At 33.8% G+C, this 19570-nt stretch overlaps 1 protein-coding gene and 1 pseudogene across 2 annotated transcripts; one reads left to right on the top strand and one right to left on the bottom strand.

Moving 5' to 3' along the window:
- The first annotated feature begins 8882 nt into the window (after nt 1-8882).
- Nucleotides 8883-13754, top strand: LOC147409443 (dihydrofolate reductase-like; annotated as a pseudogene). Its single transcript, XR_015170481.1, has 6 exons — nt 8883-9459; nt 9541-9639; nt 9753-9794; nt 9884-10013; nt 13452-13553; nt 13669-13754. The product of XR_015170481.1 is annotated as a dihydrofolate reductase-like (transcript).
- A 977-nt stretch (nt 13755-14731) lies between these two features.
- LOC147409442 (putative mannitol dehydrogenase) lies at nt 14732-18650 on the bottom strand. The gene is made up of 5 exons (XM_086459374.1): nt 18487-18650; nt 16949-17095; nt 16126-16639; nt 15269-15422; nt 14732-15119 (listed from the first exon to the last, which is right to left on the bottom strand). Exons 1-5 carry the CDS (start codon nt 18582-18584, stop codon nt 14911-14913), a joined length of 1122 nt encoding a protein of 373 aa, XP_086315500.1. The 5' UTR covers nt 18585-18650; the 3' UTR covers nt 14732-14910.
- Nucleotides 18651-19570: the final 920 nt, after the last annotated feature.

Raw genomic sequence — 19570 nt, 5'->3', positions numbered from 1 at the left:
GTATTGATTATACAATGATTGTTGTGCCAATCCAAATGACTCATGTATAAGAATGAATAAATTTACATATTATATTTTACTCAATTATTAAAAGTATTTTATAACATTAATCAAAGTAAATTATAACTTAGCTAGCTTTATGCATGTTTAATGATCCACTCATGTTTTGTATTTTGGTAACATTTCCACTATTTTCACCTGCATAAAATTATTATGTTATTAGTAAGAATATATAAGTAAAAGATTATTGAAATGTATTCCATTTTAATACATATAACGACTAACATGTTTGTTTATATGGGGCCCTCTTTTTAGGTGTTTTAGTTTCCAAAGAATTTTTAATTCTAATTTTATGATGATATCGACCTCGTTTGATTTTTGAATCTCGTAGTTGAACATCCTCATTAAAGCTTAATATTGAATTAACATGATCATCATAAGTGTCTTTCTCAGATGTCATCACCAATTCTTCTTTAGAAATTGAAAATCTCCATATTTTCGCATCTACTTCTGACAACAATGATTTAGCAAAAGTAGTTATTGCATTTGACTTTGCACTATTTGCCACAATTCTCTGTGAAATATGTGATAATTCATTATAACGAGTTGTCGATGTAGGATTAATGTTGCTTAAAATTGCATCCCTATAGGAGTCAAAAACCACTTCATTTGTAGCAACAATGGTCCATATCTTCAAATAATATTGGGAGGGTAGATTTTTAAAATTTAAGTCACGAAATAGTTTTATCGCATGAGAGCATAGGATTACATGGAATTCAAATTTTCTGCAACTGCATAATACAGATTGCTCTGATTGGTTATATCTAAGTGTACGTACCCTCTTCCAACCATCCATCTCTATGACACTATATATTTGGATTGTCCCATCATTTTCTTCTAATTTCAAAAGATGATTAATAATTCGTTTGTACTCTTCTTGAAAGTAGTAGAACATCTTCTTTGTATATATTTTGGATGCTTCACGCTCTACAAACCAATTGAAAAATAAAATAGGTGTTATTTGTCATGACTTATTTTCTATTTCCCTTTCTTTCTCCCTTTGACTAGCCATGACTTTTGAGTATTGATCTACAAATTCCCGAAGAAGGACAGTACTAGAAAAATAATCCTTCAAAAATTTGTTGAAGATCTCACTTCTCTGTGTTGTAGTCATACCCGCACAAAAATGATCACGAGTATATACTTGAGCCCATTTTTTACGTAACTTACACAACCCTTGTAACCACTCATTTTCTCTCAACCCATAATCTTCAAGCAACATGTCCCGATTTTCTTCAAATTCTTCAATTGTTTCTGGATCATATATGTATTTCTTGAATCGTTGCGTGAGTGATTTGAAATCAGTGAATGCTTTGGACAAATGTTTTGCTACATTTTGATAAATGTGCCATAGACATTATATATGATGCGTTTCTGGGAATACAACATTAATAGCATTTGCGATCATTATAGTTTGATCTGAAAATATAGTCTTTGATTTTTTTCCTCTAATCGCTTCCAAGAAAGAATTAAACAACTAAATAATTGCCTCAATTGTTTCATCATCTAACAATCCACATCCAAAAAATGTTGTTTATTCATGATTATTAATATCGACAATTAGTGCACATATCATATTATAATTATTTGTTCAGAAAGTTTGTACCAAAATAAATCGCATTCAAATCAACTTGACGAGTTTTAAAACCATGATACATATATAGTGGAAGGTAAATGAATGGCTTTGTAGATGCAACAGCCTAGTTAAAATGGGCAACTATGAAGGTGTGACACTTCACCTGCCTCCAATAAGTTTTCTATGTCTACCAAAACTTCTAACCTATGTAGGACAAAACATGTTGGGCAAAACGTAGGGCAAATTGTAGGGTGCCGAACATTTCCCTATATATATATATATATAGGGTTCCGTTCAACACCCAACAATTTGCCTAACATGCTTTGTCCTACATGGGTTAGAAGTTTTGGAATGGGCTGATTTTTGGTGAGGATGATCTCAATGGTGAGGAGATCACCCTCACCAAAAATCAGCCCATTCCAAAACTTCTAACCCCATCACAAAAAGTATCTTTTACTACATAATAAAATACCCTTTAATAAATATTTTAAATTACAAATAGGCGCTTTCGATACATGTGCAATTGCATAAGCCACCTCCTAGTTTAGTTTAACGAGGGAGGAACCACCTTTCTTGAATATGTCAACACATACTCACAATGGGACCACCTTCCTCGCAATGGAAAAGTTTGAATATGTGAAAAGGATCTTTGTGCATGTGAGGGCAATGAAAAATGAGTTGTCTCGAAGTTCACTTCCTATAGTCCTAGTAAAACTTTGAGGTTTACTATGGCGTCAAGTCACATGTATCTGCAATTTTTCGTTAGGAATGAAAAACATTCATATCGTATGAGTGCCAAGACATGTTTACCTATAATACGAAATTATCTTTATTATAAATCTAGGTTACACCTTGAAAAGGTTGCCTATGCACTCAAATAGGTATCAAGCCACATGTAGTTGATGGTTAAAATATTATTTCGAGTAATGATTGACTTGTATGGGCATAATAATAATAACGGAAACTATTGCAAAAAGTATTCATACAGAAAGTATGTAATGATTTATTGAATGCATTTTTATATCTAAACTTCTATTGATTGAGGGACTTGCAATGTATAAATGGAAAAAAAAAAAAAAGGCTAACATGGTTAAAAAGCTTAGGAAATGTTTATAATATTGTGCAGTTTTATTATGATCCGATTGAAGGCCACTAATTTAGGTCATTGAAAGAGGTGTACCTTTACTGTAAAACTGGAAGTCGTCCATCCAGGGGGAAGGGAAAGAATGCTAAAGCTAATTTTTCGATAAGCAAGATAATAACCTATTTTTTAGTAGATCCACCAGGAATTTACTTCTTTTTATTATTTTTATCTACATGTGGTTCTGTTACTTTTTATAGGCTTTGGACTATTTTGATCCATGTGCACAAAGTGGATCTAATTGGATCAGCAAGAGGGTAGAAAAACCAGCTTCGATCTTCGACTTTCCCAAAAAGGTAAGATTGGTTTTTACCAGTGATGGTGAAAGATCAAGGTTGGCATTTGTTGGTGATGAAAGGGTGTCGGAATCCTATCTACAAGAATGGGCTGTAGCTTCTGCATCTTTGGCCCATTGAAGTTTGGCACCTCATTATGAAGGTAACCCCATATAGTCTTTATCCTATTGTGTATCCCTAGCAAAGTTATATTATAAAACTCCACTCTGTAAAACTAGAGAAGATTAGTTGTTTGGACCCCACGATTTAATTATATTTATCTATATTGGCTTGAAGTAGTAAGTTTGTGGGGGACCCTTGTCATTAGCAAAAGAAATCTCTGTCAAATATTAATAAATGAGTAGATATGCAAGTGTGCAGACGTGGTAGCTGTATGGGGTGTGTTAAATATTATATTTAAACCTAATGAATAAAGTTAAATACACCATTGTTCACTTTGATTAGCTTTATTGGTCTTCTTTTAAGGGGTATTCCAAGATGGATGTACTTGGAGATGTATTTTCTATTTTAAAGGCAACCCACTTTGATGGGTTTTAATGCAGAAAGATTTTCTATTTACAAGTTGCTGCATATTCGGTATGAAGTAGCAGCTACCTTGTCTTTTTATTCATGAAATTTTAATAGTCGTTTAGTTTCTTGAGGTTTTATTTCATATTTTAATGTGATTTTGGTAATAATGGAGATTTCTAACATACAAGCTAATTTTATGGTGGAAAACATCTATCGTTAAATGGTCTTGTTAATAATACTTACTAATCTTGATAAGTGACATTGGCTTTATAGTTACTGTAATTTCATGGTGTTTTAGGTTTTCTTCTGACATTGTTGTCGTGCTTTCTTTTCTTAAAGTTTCCAATCCCAAACGTTTTCCAATGAGTAGATCTGGTTATGGGCGTAAGGGACAAACAATTCTATTGCTAACCAATGGTGAAGTACTTGGGAATGGTAGTTCTAGTGACAGTGGATCTCTAAATGAGGGACAATTGCGGTTTGTTTCTAGTAGTATACGACATTTTATAATTTCAATGGTGAAGTATTTAGTAATTTTATAAATTATTACTAATTGTAACTCTTTTTTTCTATAAATGAATGTGATAGAGAACCTCAATGCTCGCTATTTCTGCCTATTTTGACTGTGGTTAATAGGCGCGGAGAAAAAAAAAATTTTAATTAAATTTTTGAAAAAACGTTTAGATATCGGTTTGTAACTAATGTCTAAAATCTCAAACTTAGAACATCAATTTTATAGACATCGGATTTTAATTCGATGTCTAAGGTGTTTTTTAGATTGTTAGTGCTTTCAGATTTGGAACGTTTTTAAGCCGTTCCAAATTCAGCGATCTGGAACGGTTATTAACAGTTCCAAATCCAGAAATCTAGACCCCGTTTAAACTCACTAACGACGCCTCAATTAGAGACGGTCCGTAAAAGGTTTCATTCTTTATTAGGAACGGGTATAAACCGTTCCTAATTTCCATATTTGTTGAAGTGGTACCATGTGGAAATTTGGAAAATTCAACGGTTGGGCCCATGAATTTTATAAATTAAATTTCGATGGCCCAATGCTGTTGAAATTTTGATGTTCCCCAAATTTGACAACTCTAGGGTCATCTAATTTCTCCCATCCTTTCTAATTTGATGGTTTCGTTAATGAAAATTTTGACACCTTGAGCTGTCGAATATTAGCTTTTTCGAAATTGTGAAATGAAGATCAATCTAGCCTTATCTTGTTAAATATTACAATTTTTTAATTGATGTTTGAAATGTGAATTGCATTTGCCTTTTCTAACGCTATTAGTATTAATAATTTCTTAGGCTGCAATGGGCACTTTGGAGGGCATAATCGACATGATCTCTGCCGTTCACCCTCTCCTTCCATTGATCAGTCAATTGAAGACTCGTGGGAAGTTGGTTAAGGTTGGTGTTGCAAATAAGCCACTAGATCTACCCACCATGCCTTTGATGATGGGTGGGTTGTAATAATTATCTTTGGGTTGCAATGAGAAATATTGTATGGTTGAACACTTATGAACACTACTACCCCATGGCATTGATATTTTGGTGCTGTCTTCACTAATAATTAAAGGGTTGGGATCCGTTGACTCCGAATAATGACTCATGAAAAAAAACACATGATCTCAACCCTTTAACACAAATCTCGGAGATACTTATCCCAAGGATGAATCTCAACCACTAGATTTTGCATTTAAAGGGTTGGGATCATGTGTTTTTTTCATGAGTCATTCTTAGGAGTCAAGCAATCCTGACCTATAATTAAAATGCTGATTATGATTTGGTAGGGAGGAAGATCATAGCAGGGAGTGTCGGTGGGGGGATGACGGAGGTGCAAGAGATGTTAGATTTTGCAGGGAAACAGAATATAACTGCCAATGTAGAGGTTATATCGATGGACTATGTGAATACTGCTATGGAACGACTTGCCAAAGATGATGCTAGATATCGATTCATCATCGATCATCATCTTTGGCAAACACACTCACTTCTTGGCTAATTCAGTGGAAATCCAAAGTTTATGTTCTAATAGTATTGGAAGTCAATAAATTTAAGTGTTATTGGTTAGAGTATTAGTTATGATGCATTGTAATGGATACACCAAATCATTTTCTAAAGATCAGGATGCATTTGATTTGATCAGTGAAGAGCATTTAGAAAGGTGACCCGTTCATATAGCAACATGTGGTGTCTACATGGCACATTTTGATTGGAGTTTAAAATACATAGAGTTGTGCGTCTTATATAGAACGAATTGTTTAGGAGTCAATGTGTTTTAATTACCAACCAAAACTTGCCACACAAACATCATTCCTAATTTGTAGGAATGGGACACAGTTTCTAGATCGATAACTTCAACCTAGAGTGCAGTGATATAGTATGTGCCAAAGTTAGATAATAAGCAAATGATCATTCTTGAAATGATAAAAAAAATGTTCTTCACATTTCGCATCCAAAATTTATTTACAGGGGTTCTTTCTCATTGCCTTGATTTGGCAAGTTCCTCGTATCATGTATTTTTTTTAATTATCATAGAGATCTTCTTCATATCATAGGAATGCATCAGTAATTGACCCATGGATTTTCATTATTGACTATGCCTAATTTTTATCACTCGCTGTGACATCCTCAGTGGTTGACTGGATTAATTCCCATCTAATCGAAGATCAAATCATAGATAAAGCTCCTAAGAATTTTCTTGAGTAAGGAAATGCCTCTATACGAGCACTAAGGGATGAAACATTCATCACGTTGTGCAATATAAATTGGACATATGTAATATTTAGATCAATTAATTCCACATTTTACCCTATCACTACAAGAAAATAGTGAATCAGGAACTAAACTATAAAATGGATTTTATCATTTTTAATTAAAAATGGTTTTAAACCGTTTTACTTATTAAAATCGTTTTAATCATATTTTAAACCTCGCATATTTATGAGAACGAACCACTCTCTCCGTCTCTCTCTCACAGCCACTCCATCAATCTCATCTCTCTCTCTCTCTGTCTCGCTCTTGATCAAACTCTCTCTCTCTCTCTCTCTCTCTCTCTCTCTCTCTCTCTCTCACATCGCTCCCTCGATCGACCTCTCAGTTGTTTCTCTCAGTCTTTCCCTCGATCTCATCTCTCTCTCAGTTGCTCCCTCGATTGACCTCTCGATCTCAATCCAATCATCAATAAAATCAATTCTTTATCATGGTTCTTTATCATGGTATCAGAACATATCATTGTTTGATTTAACTCAAACTTCCTAATCATTTTGGCCCAAAGTGTTGACACTCGGTCCCCCATCCCATTAACCTTTGTTACACATTGTAGTTCTTGCACAGATCATGCCCAATGGGCATTTCATCAAACATGTCATCTACATAGACTTTCCTCTTTATTTACAACCATATGACATTCTTCATAATCATCGGACTCCTCTTAATGCTGCTATCAAGAGCTCTTCTTGAGGGAAATTGGAAATGCGAGAAATAAAAGAAGAGGATCATTGATCAAATGAAAAACTAAAACAGAAGAAAAAAATAAGAATAATGCTGAAGTGACCTCAAGATTGTATCTCACATCGCAATTTCCTGATGTGGAAGCGCGTAGGAACCATAGATGCATTTCCACATCAGGAAAGTGCGATATGAGATACAATCTTGAGGTCTCTCCAACACGGATCAAAGAATAAGGAAGTGACATATGGGCAGCCAGGCGGATTTACAGTGGAGGCACTTCCCCACCGTATATGAGACTTGACAAAAAATCAGCTCGATTGAATAACAAGGTTTTAAAACTCGATTTCGCCTCTCGGCTCGTCCAGGCCCAATACCGAGTCATCTCGGACAAGTTTTCCGATACGTTTGAGACGTCTCGTTCAAAAAATCAAAAAATTGAATGTGAGATATTAAATCTCAATAAAAAAAATGACTTGTGAGTTGATCTCGTTCAGTTTCGATACTGAGTTAACTCGAACAATACGTCTAGGTCTCGAACGAGTTTTAAAACCATGTTGAATAATCCTAACCATTTGATCTTATAATTGTAATCAAGAACTTTTTCTCTTCTATTTCAATCTATTTAAAATAAATGCAATTAATTTTTTTTTTTTTTTTTTTTTTAAATCAAGGAATTTGAGTTTCTCATAACACCTGGACTAATCCTTTGAGCACAGGTAGCCCCCTCCCCCTCATGCACCAGGTAAATTTTAGGTTAAAACCTTGAGGGTAACCCTTAAAGGGGGATTCAAACTCAAGACCTCTACTTCATGAGGTATGGTCTTGACTATCTCACCAACCCTTGGATGGCTAAGAATGCAATTAATTAAATAATTAAAACCACATCAATTGAATCTTGGTATAATAAGAAGAAACCATCAAGAAATAATTGTGCTCCCTCAAAATTAGGCTAGAATCAATGTGTAGAGTCATCAAGGATGGGCCACACAACATGATTAAGTGGGCCTAAGGTTCATCTGCTTGCAAACTTAAACACTAGCCGGGAATTATTTTCAAAGAGGCATCAAAATTTTGGTAAAATCTTTGTTTTGATGTCTACAAGGAGGTATCCCAAATATCAATGAGGTACAATCTTGAAGAACATCGCATGTCCTGCCGTGATAAATAGTATCTATGGTTATCACACACTTTCACATCAGGATGTGACAAATGAGGTACAATCTTGAGGTCACTCCACAACGACTCCAACAAAAAATTGTGGCCTATAATAAAAAGAGGTTTACCTGGCAAACCTAATTGTTACACTTTTATCACAAATACTTTCTTGGAGTTCTAATAACTCTAAGGGAACCTTACTTCATGAAGTTTGTTACCACCAAACCTCACTTTTAAAAATTTCTTATAAAAAAAAACCTGAAGTAGGATACACCTTACAAAATTCAAATTTATGAGGTTAATTTATTGTTTAACATACTTAGGAATGGATTTCTAAACACATCAATTTTGTGACATCCAAAAAAATGATCTCATTCCATAGGGTTATGAAGGAAAAAAATCTATGATCTTTAAAAAAAAATTAGAAAAAAATGTTTAATTTTCACAGTTGAATTTTAATATTAAATTTGAGAGTTCGGTAGCCATCCACTTTCAACAACTACCGTCCAACTCAAAAAGTTATACAAAAAAAATCTTTTGAATATGAGTTTTCCATGAAATCTAGAGGGCTCTGTTTTTTTATTGCAAATTTGATATTCCATTGGACCCAACAACCAAATTAACAGTTGAGGATGAGAGAATGTTATAAGGAAATCCCAAGAAGTTAGAAATTTTACTGATCCGTATAAAATTGTTACTCAACCAGTGTTTCAAGAAAAAGCCTCAAACAGAGGTTAGAAAAATCCATTACAAACACGTTGGAAATGAATCATGAGTCATGATTCTTTGAACCATGAGAGCAAACGACGTCAGAGACTTGTGAATCATGAGAGTTGTGAATCATGAGTCATGATTCTGTGAACCATGAGAGCAAACGACGTCTGAGACTTGTGAATCATGAGAGTTGTGAAACATGAGAGCCAAACAACGTCTGAGACTCGATATCAAGTGAACGGTTGAGATGGGATAATACTTTACCGAATTCTTTCCCTCTTTAAATACAGAAGTGAGACTCCTCCAACTTAAGTGGAGAAATTTAGGGAAAAATGGGAAACCAAAGGGAAGATGAGAAGAAACCCAGATTTCTGTGTCTCCATGGATTCAGAACTAGTGGTGGAAATCCTCAAAAAACAGGTTGGAAAGTGGCCAGAATCGATTCTTGAAAAGTTAGATCTCGTGTTCCTTGATGCCCCTTTTTGGCTGAAGGGAAATCCGATGTAGAAGGAATCTTTGATCCTCCTTACTATGAATGGTTCCAATTCAATGAAGTTAGAATCTCTCTATCTCTCATTCTCTCATTCTTTAATCCCAAATTTATATCAATATTATCTTCTATTGTTGTTCTTCAGAAATTAACGGAGTGTAGGAAGTTCGATGAATGTCTGGCTTACATTGAAGATTACATGTTAACGCATGGTCCCTTCGATGGTCTCCTTGGTTTCTCTCAGGTTTATTTTTTCTCATTATTTTAATTTTTAATTTATGTGTTTTATATATATATATTTTTAATTTTTTTCCCACATTTTTTGTTCTGTTCTGTCGATGTTCACGAAAATTTTAGGGGGCGATTCTCTCGGCGGCTTTGCCTGGTCTACAAGAAAGGGTACTGTATGTAAATTGTGGGTTTTTTTGGAGCCCTTTTATGCGATTTTTTTTCTTTTTTGAGATTTATTTGTCTGTTTTTTATTTCAGGGTGTAGCACTCACAAAGGTCCCCAAAATAAAATTTATCATAATTGTTGGAGGGGCAAAATTTAGGTTACCTGACGTGGCTGAAAAAGCTTACTCATCTCCGATTACGTGCCCTTCTCTCCACTTTTTAGGTATTTTTCTCGTAATTTCTTACCTTGACTGGGGCATTCTTGTTATATTAATTAAATTATGATGGTTGGATGAGTATTCATCCGGTACTCCAAGCAGTTGGGGAATTATAGAACTCCAGGTCTTCTTTACTGACTTATGGCAGACACTTTGGATTTCAAATGATTGGCCCAGCTTTGGGTTAATTACCACTGAAATCAATTATCAGTTTGACCTCTGGTTTAAATGTCCATCAATTGAGCAATATGGCATGTGAAGAATGCTGGAGTGAGTTAGTTATCCTATACTTTGTAGTACAGGATTGGAATTTTTGCTATGTTACTTTGTTTCAGAATTTTATAGTCATAAACAATCAACCATATATACTTTTAGGGTTCCCTATTTGTTTGTCTCTCATAAAAAATTAAAAATTCTAGTGTTCACTAATAACTGAGATGAGATGACATTCCCTGAAAATTTTGATTCTTAATAAAAATCTGTATTGAAACAGGTTTTAATTCTTAAACTGTTTCTTTAAACCCATTTATTTTTATTTTTTTAATTTGTATTTATTGGGTGGAAGTTGACGAAGATTAGGCTATTTGCAAGTAAGTTTACCCTAAATTTACCAATAAAAACTTCCCACAAAGTGTCAAAGAAGATCCACAAATACATGCACCTTTAGGTTCTACTTGTTTGCATCAAAAAACACTGTAAAATGCAAAATTTTGTATTTACATAGTTTTGCATTTACTGAATTTTACGTAATTTATGATTAAAGTGTTTGGCTGTGTTCAATGCAAAATTTCACACTTGTTTGGTTATTTCTGAAAACACAACAAACAAAAAAGGCAATTTTATATTTTCTTTGAAAATCTCTATTTTTTCTTATAAAATATAATTTAAAATTAAAAGAAATTGACATTTGGTTACATCATTTTAAACTAATTATAAAACTACAAACCAATATTCATTTTCAATGGGATTAACATTTGAAAGATGATTAACAATTTGAACAAACCAAATGCTAAATTAATAAAATAAAATAAAATAAATCTCAAATCTATCATTGTCATTAGTAAAAATCAAATACCAACAAACTTTTAACATGAGCAAATGAGCCTATATTTAATATAATCTATATTAGTGGGTTGATATCTAATGTGTCAACTAACTAAGTTTTTTTATTTTTTTATTTTAGCTAAGCAAGCAAGGGACTAATGGTTAAGGGGGTTTTGAACCTTAGGTCATGGGATCAACTCTCCTCAAGCCTTACCACTTAGCTAAGTGACACCTTAATTGTCAACTAACTAAGTTATTAATATAGGGTGAATCATACTATCGGGGGTTAGCTGAGATGGTATGAGCGATTGGGTATGCTCCTCATGTCACACCTTCAAAGCTCTATAGGCCCCTCCACTTAACAAATGACTATATTTAATTGGTAACACGTGCTAGGGTGATTGGTATGTGTGGCCCGCCAAAACAAAACAAAAATATGAGGTGAATTACTATTTCGTGAGTTGAAAATGAGTTATTTATGATTCCGGCCACTTTTCATTTTAATTACCCAAACGTGAACAATCATGTTTTCATTTAAAAAAAATTCAGAACGAAGTGTGAATATTTCGCAGCTTTTATAGTGACAATTTCAGTTTAAACCTGCGTAGCCACTTTAAAAACCTTCGAATTCGTTATAGTTCACGTTTGAGTAATTTACTATTACTATGAACAGTGAGTCGGAATAATAAATTCATCAAAAGTTGATCAGTTTTTCATAAATAACCCATTCATATAAGCCCAGCAAAAGAGCAAATCAATTGGTGACGTGGTCTCTTAAAAAGTTTGATCAGGCCACCTCCAAAATGCCATGTGGCACACTCTTCTGCAACTTATCTCACTTTATTTTACCATGGTTATATATAATATACATACAGTTTTTTTATTCCCTCAAGATATGTAATTTCTGTTGTTTTTGCTCTAATGGCTTGCATGCTTTAATCAAGAATCATAGAGGCAAGCTTTTGTTAATGAGTGAACTCTCATTCTCCAAAAATAATGCGACCCCTAAATGATCAAATCATCAATTCCAAAATCTCCCATCTGGAACTGTGAATGGGAGACCTTAAATTCAATCCATTCCAACTTGGAAACTTCAAATCTAATAGGATTTAAATTAAGGTAGAGGGCTGTTCAGTTCGTTGATCAGCGTTGGGGTAGGAGAGAGACAGAGGGTGGGAGAGAAAGAGAGAGGTGAGCTTGGATTGCTCTTAGATTGCGTAGAAAAGAGTAAGATAAAAATGTTGAGTCTTGTGGTGGTTTTTTGCAACACAAAATTTTACGGGGTTTTTGGATGATTTTTTGTGAAAGGTCACAGTTGTTTACGATGAGGCCCACAAAAATGTTTACATTCAAGCAATTGTATTCTGCAAATCATTGTAAAAAAAAAATTATGACTTTTTGCGGGGACAACAAGCATGGTCTTAGTATTTATTTCGAAGGAAGGATGTCCTTATCAGAGACTACGGAAAGGGGACCAAGTTTGATAGGAAGGCCTCATATAGTTAGTGTCATGAGAAGTCACGATGTGCATGTGCACTGCGCCAGTCCTGAAATTTAAATTTGTTTTGCTCACAGAAATATGGGATGCACTAATCACATGAACCCACGTGTATGGAATGGCATAAGGCACAGAGCAAAAATTCACTCCAGCAGCCCCTACACTGATTTTCTTTTATATGCTAATAGTGAATAGTTTAAATGGGATGCAGATCCTCTGCAGCACTCTCCCCAGGCGACAGAGACTCGTGTTGGGAAAAAAAATAACACCTGAAGCCTGCAGTGACTGTGGTCAAAATCTGATTAAAAAGAATTAAATTAAAAAAATCTGATTAATTTTTCTTTCAAAATTAGAGTTTTCTTACCTAGAACAATCACGTTCAAGCTCTTCAATCATTATGTATATTTTTTTTTATTCTATTCAATCTTATATTCAGTCCATTATTTTAACCGTAGCATTTTACTTTTGTAGTAAAACTATATTTTCTACCAAAAATTCCATCTTTATCTACCTTGCTTTGAGATTTGATGTAGATTGAAAAATCAAGAGAGGCGATGACTGGGTTTGAGGAGAAAAAAAACAGAAATAGAGGTTTTGTCTAGTAAAAATGGAGAGTTCCAAAGTCTTAGACATGCATGCGTGGCTTTGCATAACTGGTATTATGCAATGCCTTGGCATCAAATTTGCACTATTAGAGTGAGTGTTGAAAGATGTTTTCGCCGTACAAGTGAGTTAAGAAGGGCATTTTTTAATTGTTCTTGTTATAATTAATTTTTTACAGTTAAAATATTTTTATTAACATTTTAGGTACAATATTAAAATTAAGTAATGTCAATATTAGGTCAATGGGATCATTTGATATGTTAAACCATGTTTATGTTTTTTTTTTTTTGGGTTTCAGGTGAGACAGACTTCTTGAAGCCACATGGGACTGTTCTGTTGGAATCATTTGTCAACCCTTCAGTGATCCATCACCCCAAGGGCCACACAGTACCCAGACTTGGTAATTAAAAATCTTCCACATATATATATATATATTTTGGCATTTATTTACAAGTGAGGCCTGAATATAATAGAGAATTAATTTTCTTCATTTTTTTTTTTTTTTTTAAATTCAGATGAGAAGGGCTTGGAAATAATGCTCAACTTCCTTGAAAATATTCAAAAAACGCTATCTTTGGTGGAGGGAACCTGCTTCTCTTGAAGAAGGAAGGAAGCAGATTAGAATAGAATAATACTCCATTGTTACCAAACTTAATATATCATGAACACCAGCTTGAAGACATTTGATATAATTTAAATGAATAATCTACTAGTTTTTTATTAGCTTAAGTGGGTGATGGTGTTCTACAATTTTAATGTGGTGACCTATGTTTTCTAGTTCATCATAATTGGTTCTTGTTTCGCTTAGGTTCACTTGTGCACATTTTAATTCCTGTATATTAGTTAAAAGTACAATTATTATGTTAAAATTTTCTTAGTTATATAAAACCAAATTAATATAATAATCCAAATTATAAATATTAAACAATGAAAAAAAAAATAATAATAATTGGTTTGATTCATCAAACAAATTTAAAAAATGTTTTTTTCATCGAACTCCATCAAAATTAAGTGAGTGGGTTTGTGATTCGCTTGATTTTATGAATCCAGTGTGAGCCATACTATAAATTGGTTTGATTCATATCGATTTTCACATGTACCACCAGCCATCTTTTTCATCACCAGGACCTTGATCAACATATGGTGCTATCATAGAGAGAATATATGATCAATATTCATTTTTAGAATTAATTAATGGACCTTTTTGAAAAATCATACTTTCATAGATGTTGAATTCCATCCACGAGTAAAAGGAAGTCCCAAGCTACTTGGTTCGAGCCTATTGGTTGCAACCAATTAATCTTTGAGCAAAATAACTTTGATTCCTTGATGATTACTTTAAGCATATATGAATGCTCCACTTATCTCCTATTGCAACATTAGTGATGATCACATTATCTTATGGAGGCAAGCTGAGCCTTAATAAGCTAACTCAGGAAGAGTAGGTCAATGCCCTATATCATTGCACAAGATACATACATCTTTATTTAAATCAATGCAATTCTTTATCTAAAATCATGTTAGGGTTCATGTTTGAATGCAATTTAATTAAGACAATCTTCATAAAGAGTTTGCACCACAATATCATTGCACAAGATACATACATCTCATTATGCATAAATGCATTGCTACAAATAGAATACTAAATAAGAAACTCTGATCTTTTGGAACCCAACCAAACCAAACCAAACCAACCAGATCAATAGAACTTGAATTTATAACTCACTTTCAACAACATCTTAGACTATCAATTTCCATCAAAGTGCCTCCGAATTAAGTGTATTTGCCACATCGATGACGAATCTGTATTTAACATCACCTTTGGCAAGTCGCTCCATAGCTGTATTCACGTAGTCCATCGATATAACCTCTACATCTGCTGTTATATTGTGTTTCCCTGCAAAATTTATCATCTCCTGTGTCTCTTTCATCCCACCAATGCCACTACCTGCCACAATCTTCCTCCCTATCAAACAAATCAACATTTTCATTGTTAGTGAAACCACGACCAAGCTTATTCTGAAATCCAGATACTAATTATGGATTGAATAGTCTTTCTAGTTACAAGTTACTGATGACGAATTGATGATAATGATCGTAATTATGAAAACTTACCCATAAGCAAAGGGAAAATAGGTAGCTCTAGCGGCTTATCCGGAGCACCCAACATAACCAGCTTTCCATGTGTCTTCAATAGTCCAATTAATGGAAGGAGTGGATGAACAGCAGAGACTGTGTCGATAATACCATCCATCGTGCCCATTGCAGCCTGAGATATCAATAATATTAGCGTTAGAACTAGGACTCGCTACCCCAGCCTGACCTAACCCACAATTATATTTTATATATGTATATTATACATAATTTGATATATAATTTTTGTAACAAAAATAATTAAAGCATATCATAAAACACCAAATTTTTCCTCATCTATAACAGTTTTTTAACTTGGAAGGAGATCTGATCCCTATTTTGATAAAATGTAACATCAAATGACTTTAAACAACTTCGAAAGATTCTGGTTGTGTGTTCAAAACTGGGTGGCCACTTAATTTATCATGTTGTGTTAACGTTGGGAAACTTTTGTGGGGCCAAGGCATGCAGTCGTAGGGACGTGGGATACCTACATTATCAAAAAAATAAATTGATTATAGACAAATTGAAAAGCTAAGCAGTGGTAATTCGTCCCAACCAGTTAGGGCCAGGGCTTAACCCACTTCGGTATTTCGGATTTAGGCCTGGTCTAAGATATAGTCCACATGATATAGGGTTGGATTAGGACTCATCCAAGCTTAGCTCAAACTTGCCCATTGACAGCCTTAATTAAAACATGAAATGCACTACATATGTAGCTAATCCTACGATTCCAAGCACATTGGGTCAAATATCAAGTATGTATGCTATAGATTGGTTCTAAATTGGCCCTGATATCCATCAACAATATGTGACATATACAACATCCATTCATTTACCTGCATCTCTTCTGGATCACCACTAACCAAGAATGAATCAGCACCAAGTCGTTCAATTGCTTCCTTCTTCTTGTTAATAGAAGTGCTGATCACTGTAACTTTCATCCCAAAAGCCTTGGCAAACTTCACAGCCAGATGACCAAGCCCACCAAGCCCCACTACACCTAAATGTTTATCAGGATCGCTCAGTCCAAAATATTTCATGGGGCTGTAAACTGTAATACCACCGCACAATAGCGGTGCAACCGCATCTAGGGGCACATTTTCTGGGATTTGGACAACAAAATGCTCATCCACAACAATCTTCTCTGAATATCCACCATAGGTTTTACTTCCATCGTAGTAATTGCCATTGTAGGTGAGTATTAATTTAGGGCAATAGTTTTCTAAATCGTGAACACAGATGTCACATGAGCGACATGATCCGATCATGCATCCCACGCCCACCTTATTTCCCACTTTGAATTTTGCTACATTGCGCCCTACCTCTGTCACTACGCCAACAATCTCATGCCTACACACGCAAAAAGGTTATGGTTTTAGTGTTAAGATGATTTCAATGGGCAAAGTACTTCTCTAAGTAATGTTTTGGTTAAGAGAAAATCTGAAATCGTCTCAACTGAAAAATTCCTAGACATTTAGAGATAAATTGATGAAATATTTTCAAAACATTGAATGTTTTGGGGTCAATGTTTCATTCTAGTTTTGGAAACTTATATGTCTCGATGTAGAAACATTCTGAAACTAGAGGAACTTTGAACCATGACCCCAAGCAAATGGCTATGATGATAATAATGATAGTGAAATGGAAAAGATGGATTACCCAGGGACCATAGGAAAGAGGGAACTGCTTGAGAACTGTTCGATGCCTTCGAGCGCAGTTGCCCATTCATTCTTAATGGAGTGAAGGTCTGAATGGCAGATTCCACAATAAAGTATCTTCATGGTGATATCGTTGTCGCCATTGGCCCTGCAAGCATATTGATAAGGGTCAGGATCAAGGGCCATATGAAAAAACATATATAAAAACAATGATACATTAATAAATTTTCAAAATATGGATTAGAAGTTTCGGATTGAGTTGATTTTTTGTGAGGATGATCTCTATGATGGGAAGATCATCCGGAAAAAAAATCAGTCCTATCTGAAACTTCTAACTCCATTAAAAGTGATTTAGAATGTGGACTGTCGATTTTTTGCCAATTTTTATCAATAATTTGTAAATCACTTTTGATGGATTTAGAAGTTTCAGATTGAGCTGATTTTTTTGTGAGGATGATCTTCTCATCATAGTGACCATCCTCGCAAAAAATCAGCTCAATCCAAAACCTCTAACCCATATTTTGAAAAACCATTGTTTTTACATATGTCCCTTGAACCGCCCCCTATTGATAAAGGTCAGTAAATTCATTCTTAGTGGAAACTGTCTAGGATGATATAAGGTATTAAAATTTTGATCAAACATATTAATAAAAAAGTTTTTGGTAAAAATATTTTGACCAAATGTGCAAATTAATATTATATTCATGAAATGATGGAAATATAATAGAAGTGATGATGGAAATAATGAGTGTATTTTATTAAATCTATATTACAAAATTCATTGGTACTAGACTGAATAATGAATTGAATCGAATTGGAACGAAAAGAACCAGTTGGCGGTAATTTTGTATTGGAATCCTGGAATACAGTGAACAACATATATTTTAGAACTAGTATTTTTTTTTTTCAAAAATTAAAATAAAGTATATTTCAGTAGTATACATTGATCAACAAAATATATTTTGCAAAATATACATTGATATCTACTGACATATATACACATAACAAACTACAAATCAAATATTTTGTTATGTCTTATATAAGTGAAAATATTTCATAAAATTATGGCAAAAATTTAATATCTAGAGTATAGATATATTAATTATTAGTAATATATAGCTTACAAAAGTTTTTTTGGCACAGAGAGATAACACTTGTCCTTCCTATTTTCTTGTGTTTGATCATACATTTCATACCAAATATTGATGTTGATATAGCCCATAGACCTATAAACTCAAGGTTCTTGGTGCACCTACACTGATTGATGACTTTTGAACGCTGGTAACCGGAAGTGAACAATTAAAACCATGGAAAAATTAATACAATTTCAAGTATTTGATGAGAAAAAAATGCTCAATCTGACCCTTAGAAATCATCAATCAACACAATTAATAAAGGATCGACCAGTACAGAATCACAACTACAATTTTTTTTTTTTTTTTTTAAGAAGAAGAAAGGGAGGAAGGAACTCTAAAGAGAGAGATGAAAAAGAAGAAAAAACAGATGAAGAGATTTATTAGTGGAAGTAACTAAGTATACCTTCTTGAGAATTTAAAGGGAGAGAGAACACCAGACGTATCTCTCGCTGCCCATCCAAAGACCTTCTGTGGGTGTTCCTCTTCTGGCGATTTCATCATTTTGGTTTCAAGCTGCTCACACACACACACACACACACACACAGAAAGAGAGAGAGAGAGAGAGATGGTGTGGTGGAGAACTTTGAGTGAGAGTGGTGGTATTTATAGTAAAATAGGGATTGGGGAGGAGAAATTCAAAAGTTTAAATATATTGAAATGGAATTCAGACTTTTCTAAGAGAAACATTTCCCTTACTAACTTAATAAGATTGTAAGTTTTACTAAGGGTCGTTTTGCTCAAATGGATAATCACATCAGCAATCTAACATCACAGGGCTCTAAGTTTCTTTGAAAAATTCAGATAAAAAATAAATAAAAAAAATTTTAAATAATTTCTTTTGAGATCTAAGGTTTTGCCACTGACTTCTATATTACTCTCAAATTTAGAATTTAAATTCAACCATGAAAAATAACTATTTGAAATAAAACAATATTCAAAATTCATATAATTTTATTCTCTACAATCATAAAGCATCAGATTATGTTTTTGAATGCCAGCAAGGTAAATCCAAGGACCCTTAGTGATAGTGAAATCCATACTAACTTAGTAAGGTTAGTCAGACACTTTTAAAACATATGTTTATTGTGACTTTCTACTCGTTCAACGGTCAAACCTATGTTGATTAGTTTAATCGCTTGGTTTGAACTTGGGTTTCTTGTCCGGTACTCAAGAATGAACCTAAAGACAATTCGTTTCTTTATTGACTTAGGTTTGTTAATTCATTTTGGTATTCAGATTCTTGTGCATGTGTGTGTATATGTATGATATAGATATGGGAATCGTTCTAGAGTCAAATATTTTGCAAACGTATTTCATCCCATATGAGTTACAAGTTTTTGTAATGGGTTGATTTTTTTGTGAGGATGATCACTTTGCAAAAGAGATCATCCTCACAAAAAATCAGCCTATTTCAAAATTATACCCTAATTTATAATTTAAACCCTTAAATGACAAGTACAATTATATTGTTAAAAATTTTGTATAAG

The sequence above is a fragment of the Akebia trifoliata genome, chromosome 2, assembly GCF_017979445.1.
Source record: "Akebia trifoliata isolate Shusen 1 chromosome 2, ASM1797944v1, whole genome shotgun sequence".
In the NCBI taxonomy this organism is placed as follows: Eukaryota; Viridiplantae; Streptophyta; class Magnoliopsida; order Ranunculales; family Lardizabalaceae; genus Akebia; species Akebia trifoliata.
Note: the sequence above shows the minus strand (reverse complement) of the source record. Positions and strands in the feature narration are given on the sequence as shown.

Excerpts from the sequence above, each read along its gene's own strand:
- LOC147409442 (XM_086459374.1), bottom strand. The coding sequence starts at position 18,584 with ATGATGAAATCGCCAGAAGAGGAACACCCACAGAAGGTCTTTGGATGG. Across the intron at positions 17,096-18,486 it reads CCCTTTAAATTCTCAAGAAG|GGCCAATGGCGACAACGATA; the intron begins GTATACTTAGTT and ends ATATGCTTGCAG. Across the intron at positions 16,640-16,948 it reads CTCTTTCCTATGGTCCCTGG|GCATGAGATTGTTGGCGTAG; the intron begins GTAATCCATCTT and ends TTGCGTGTGTAG.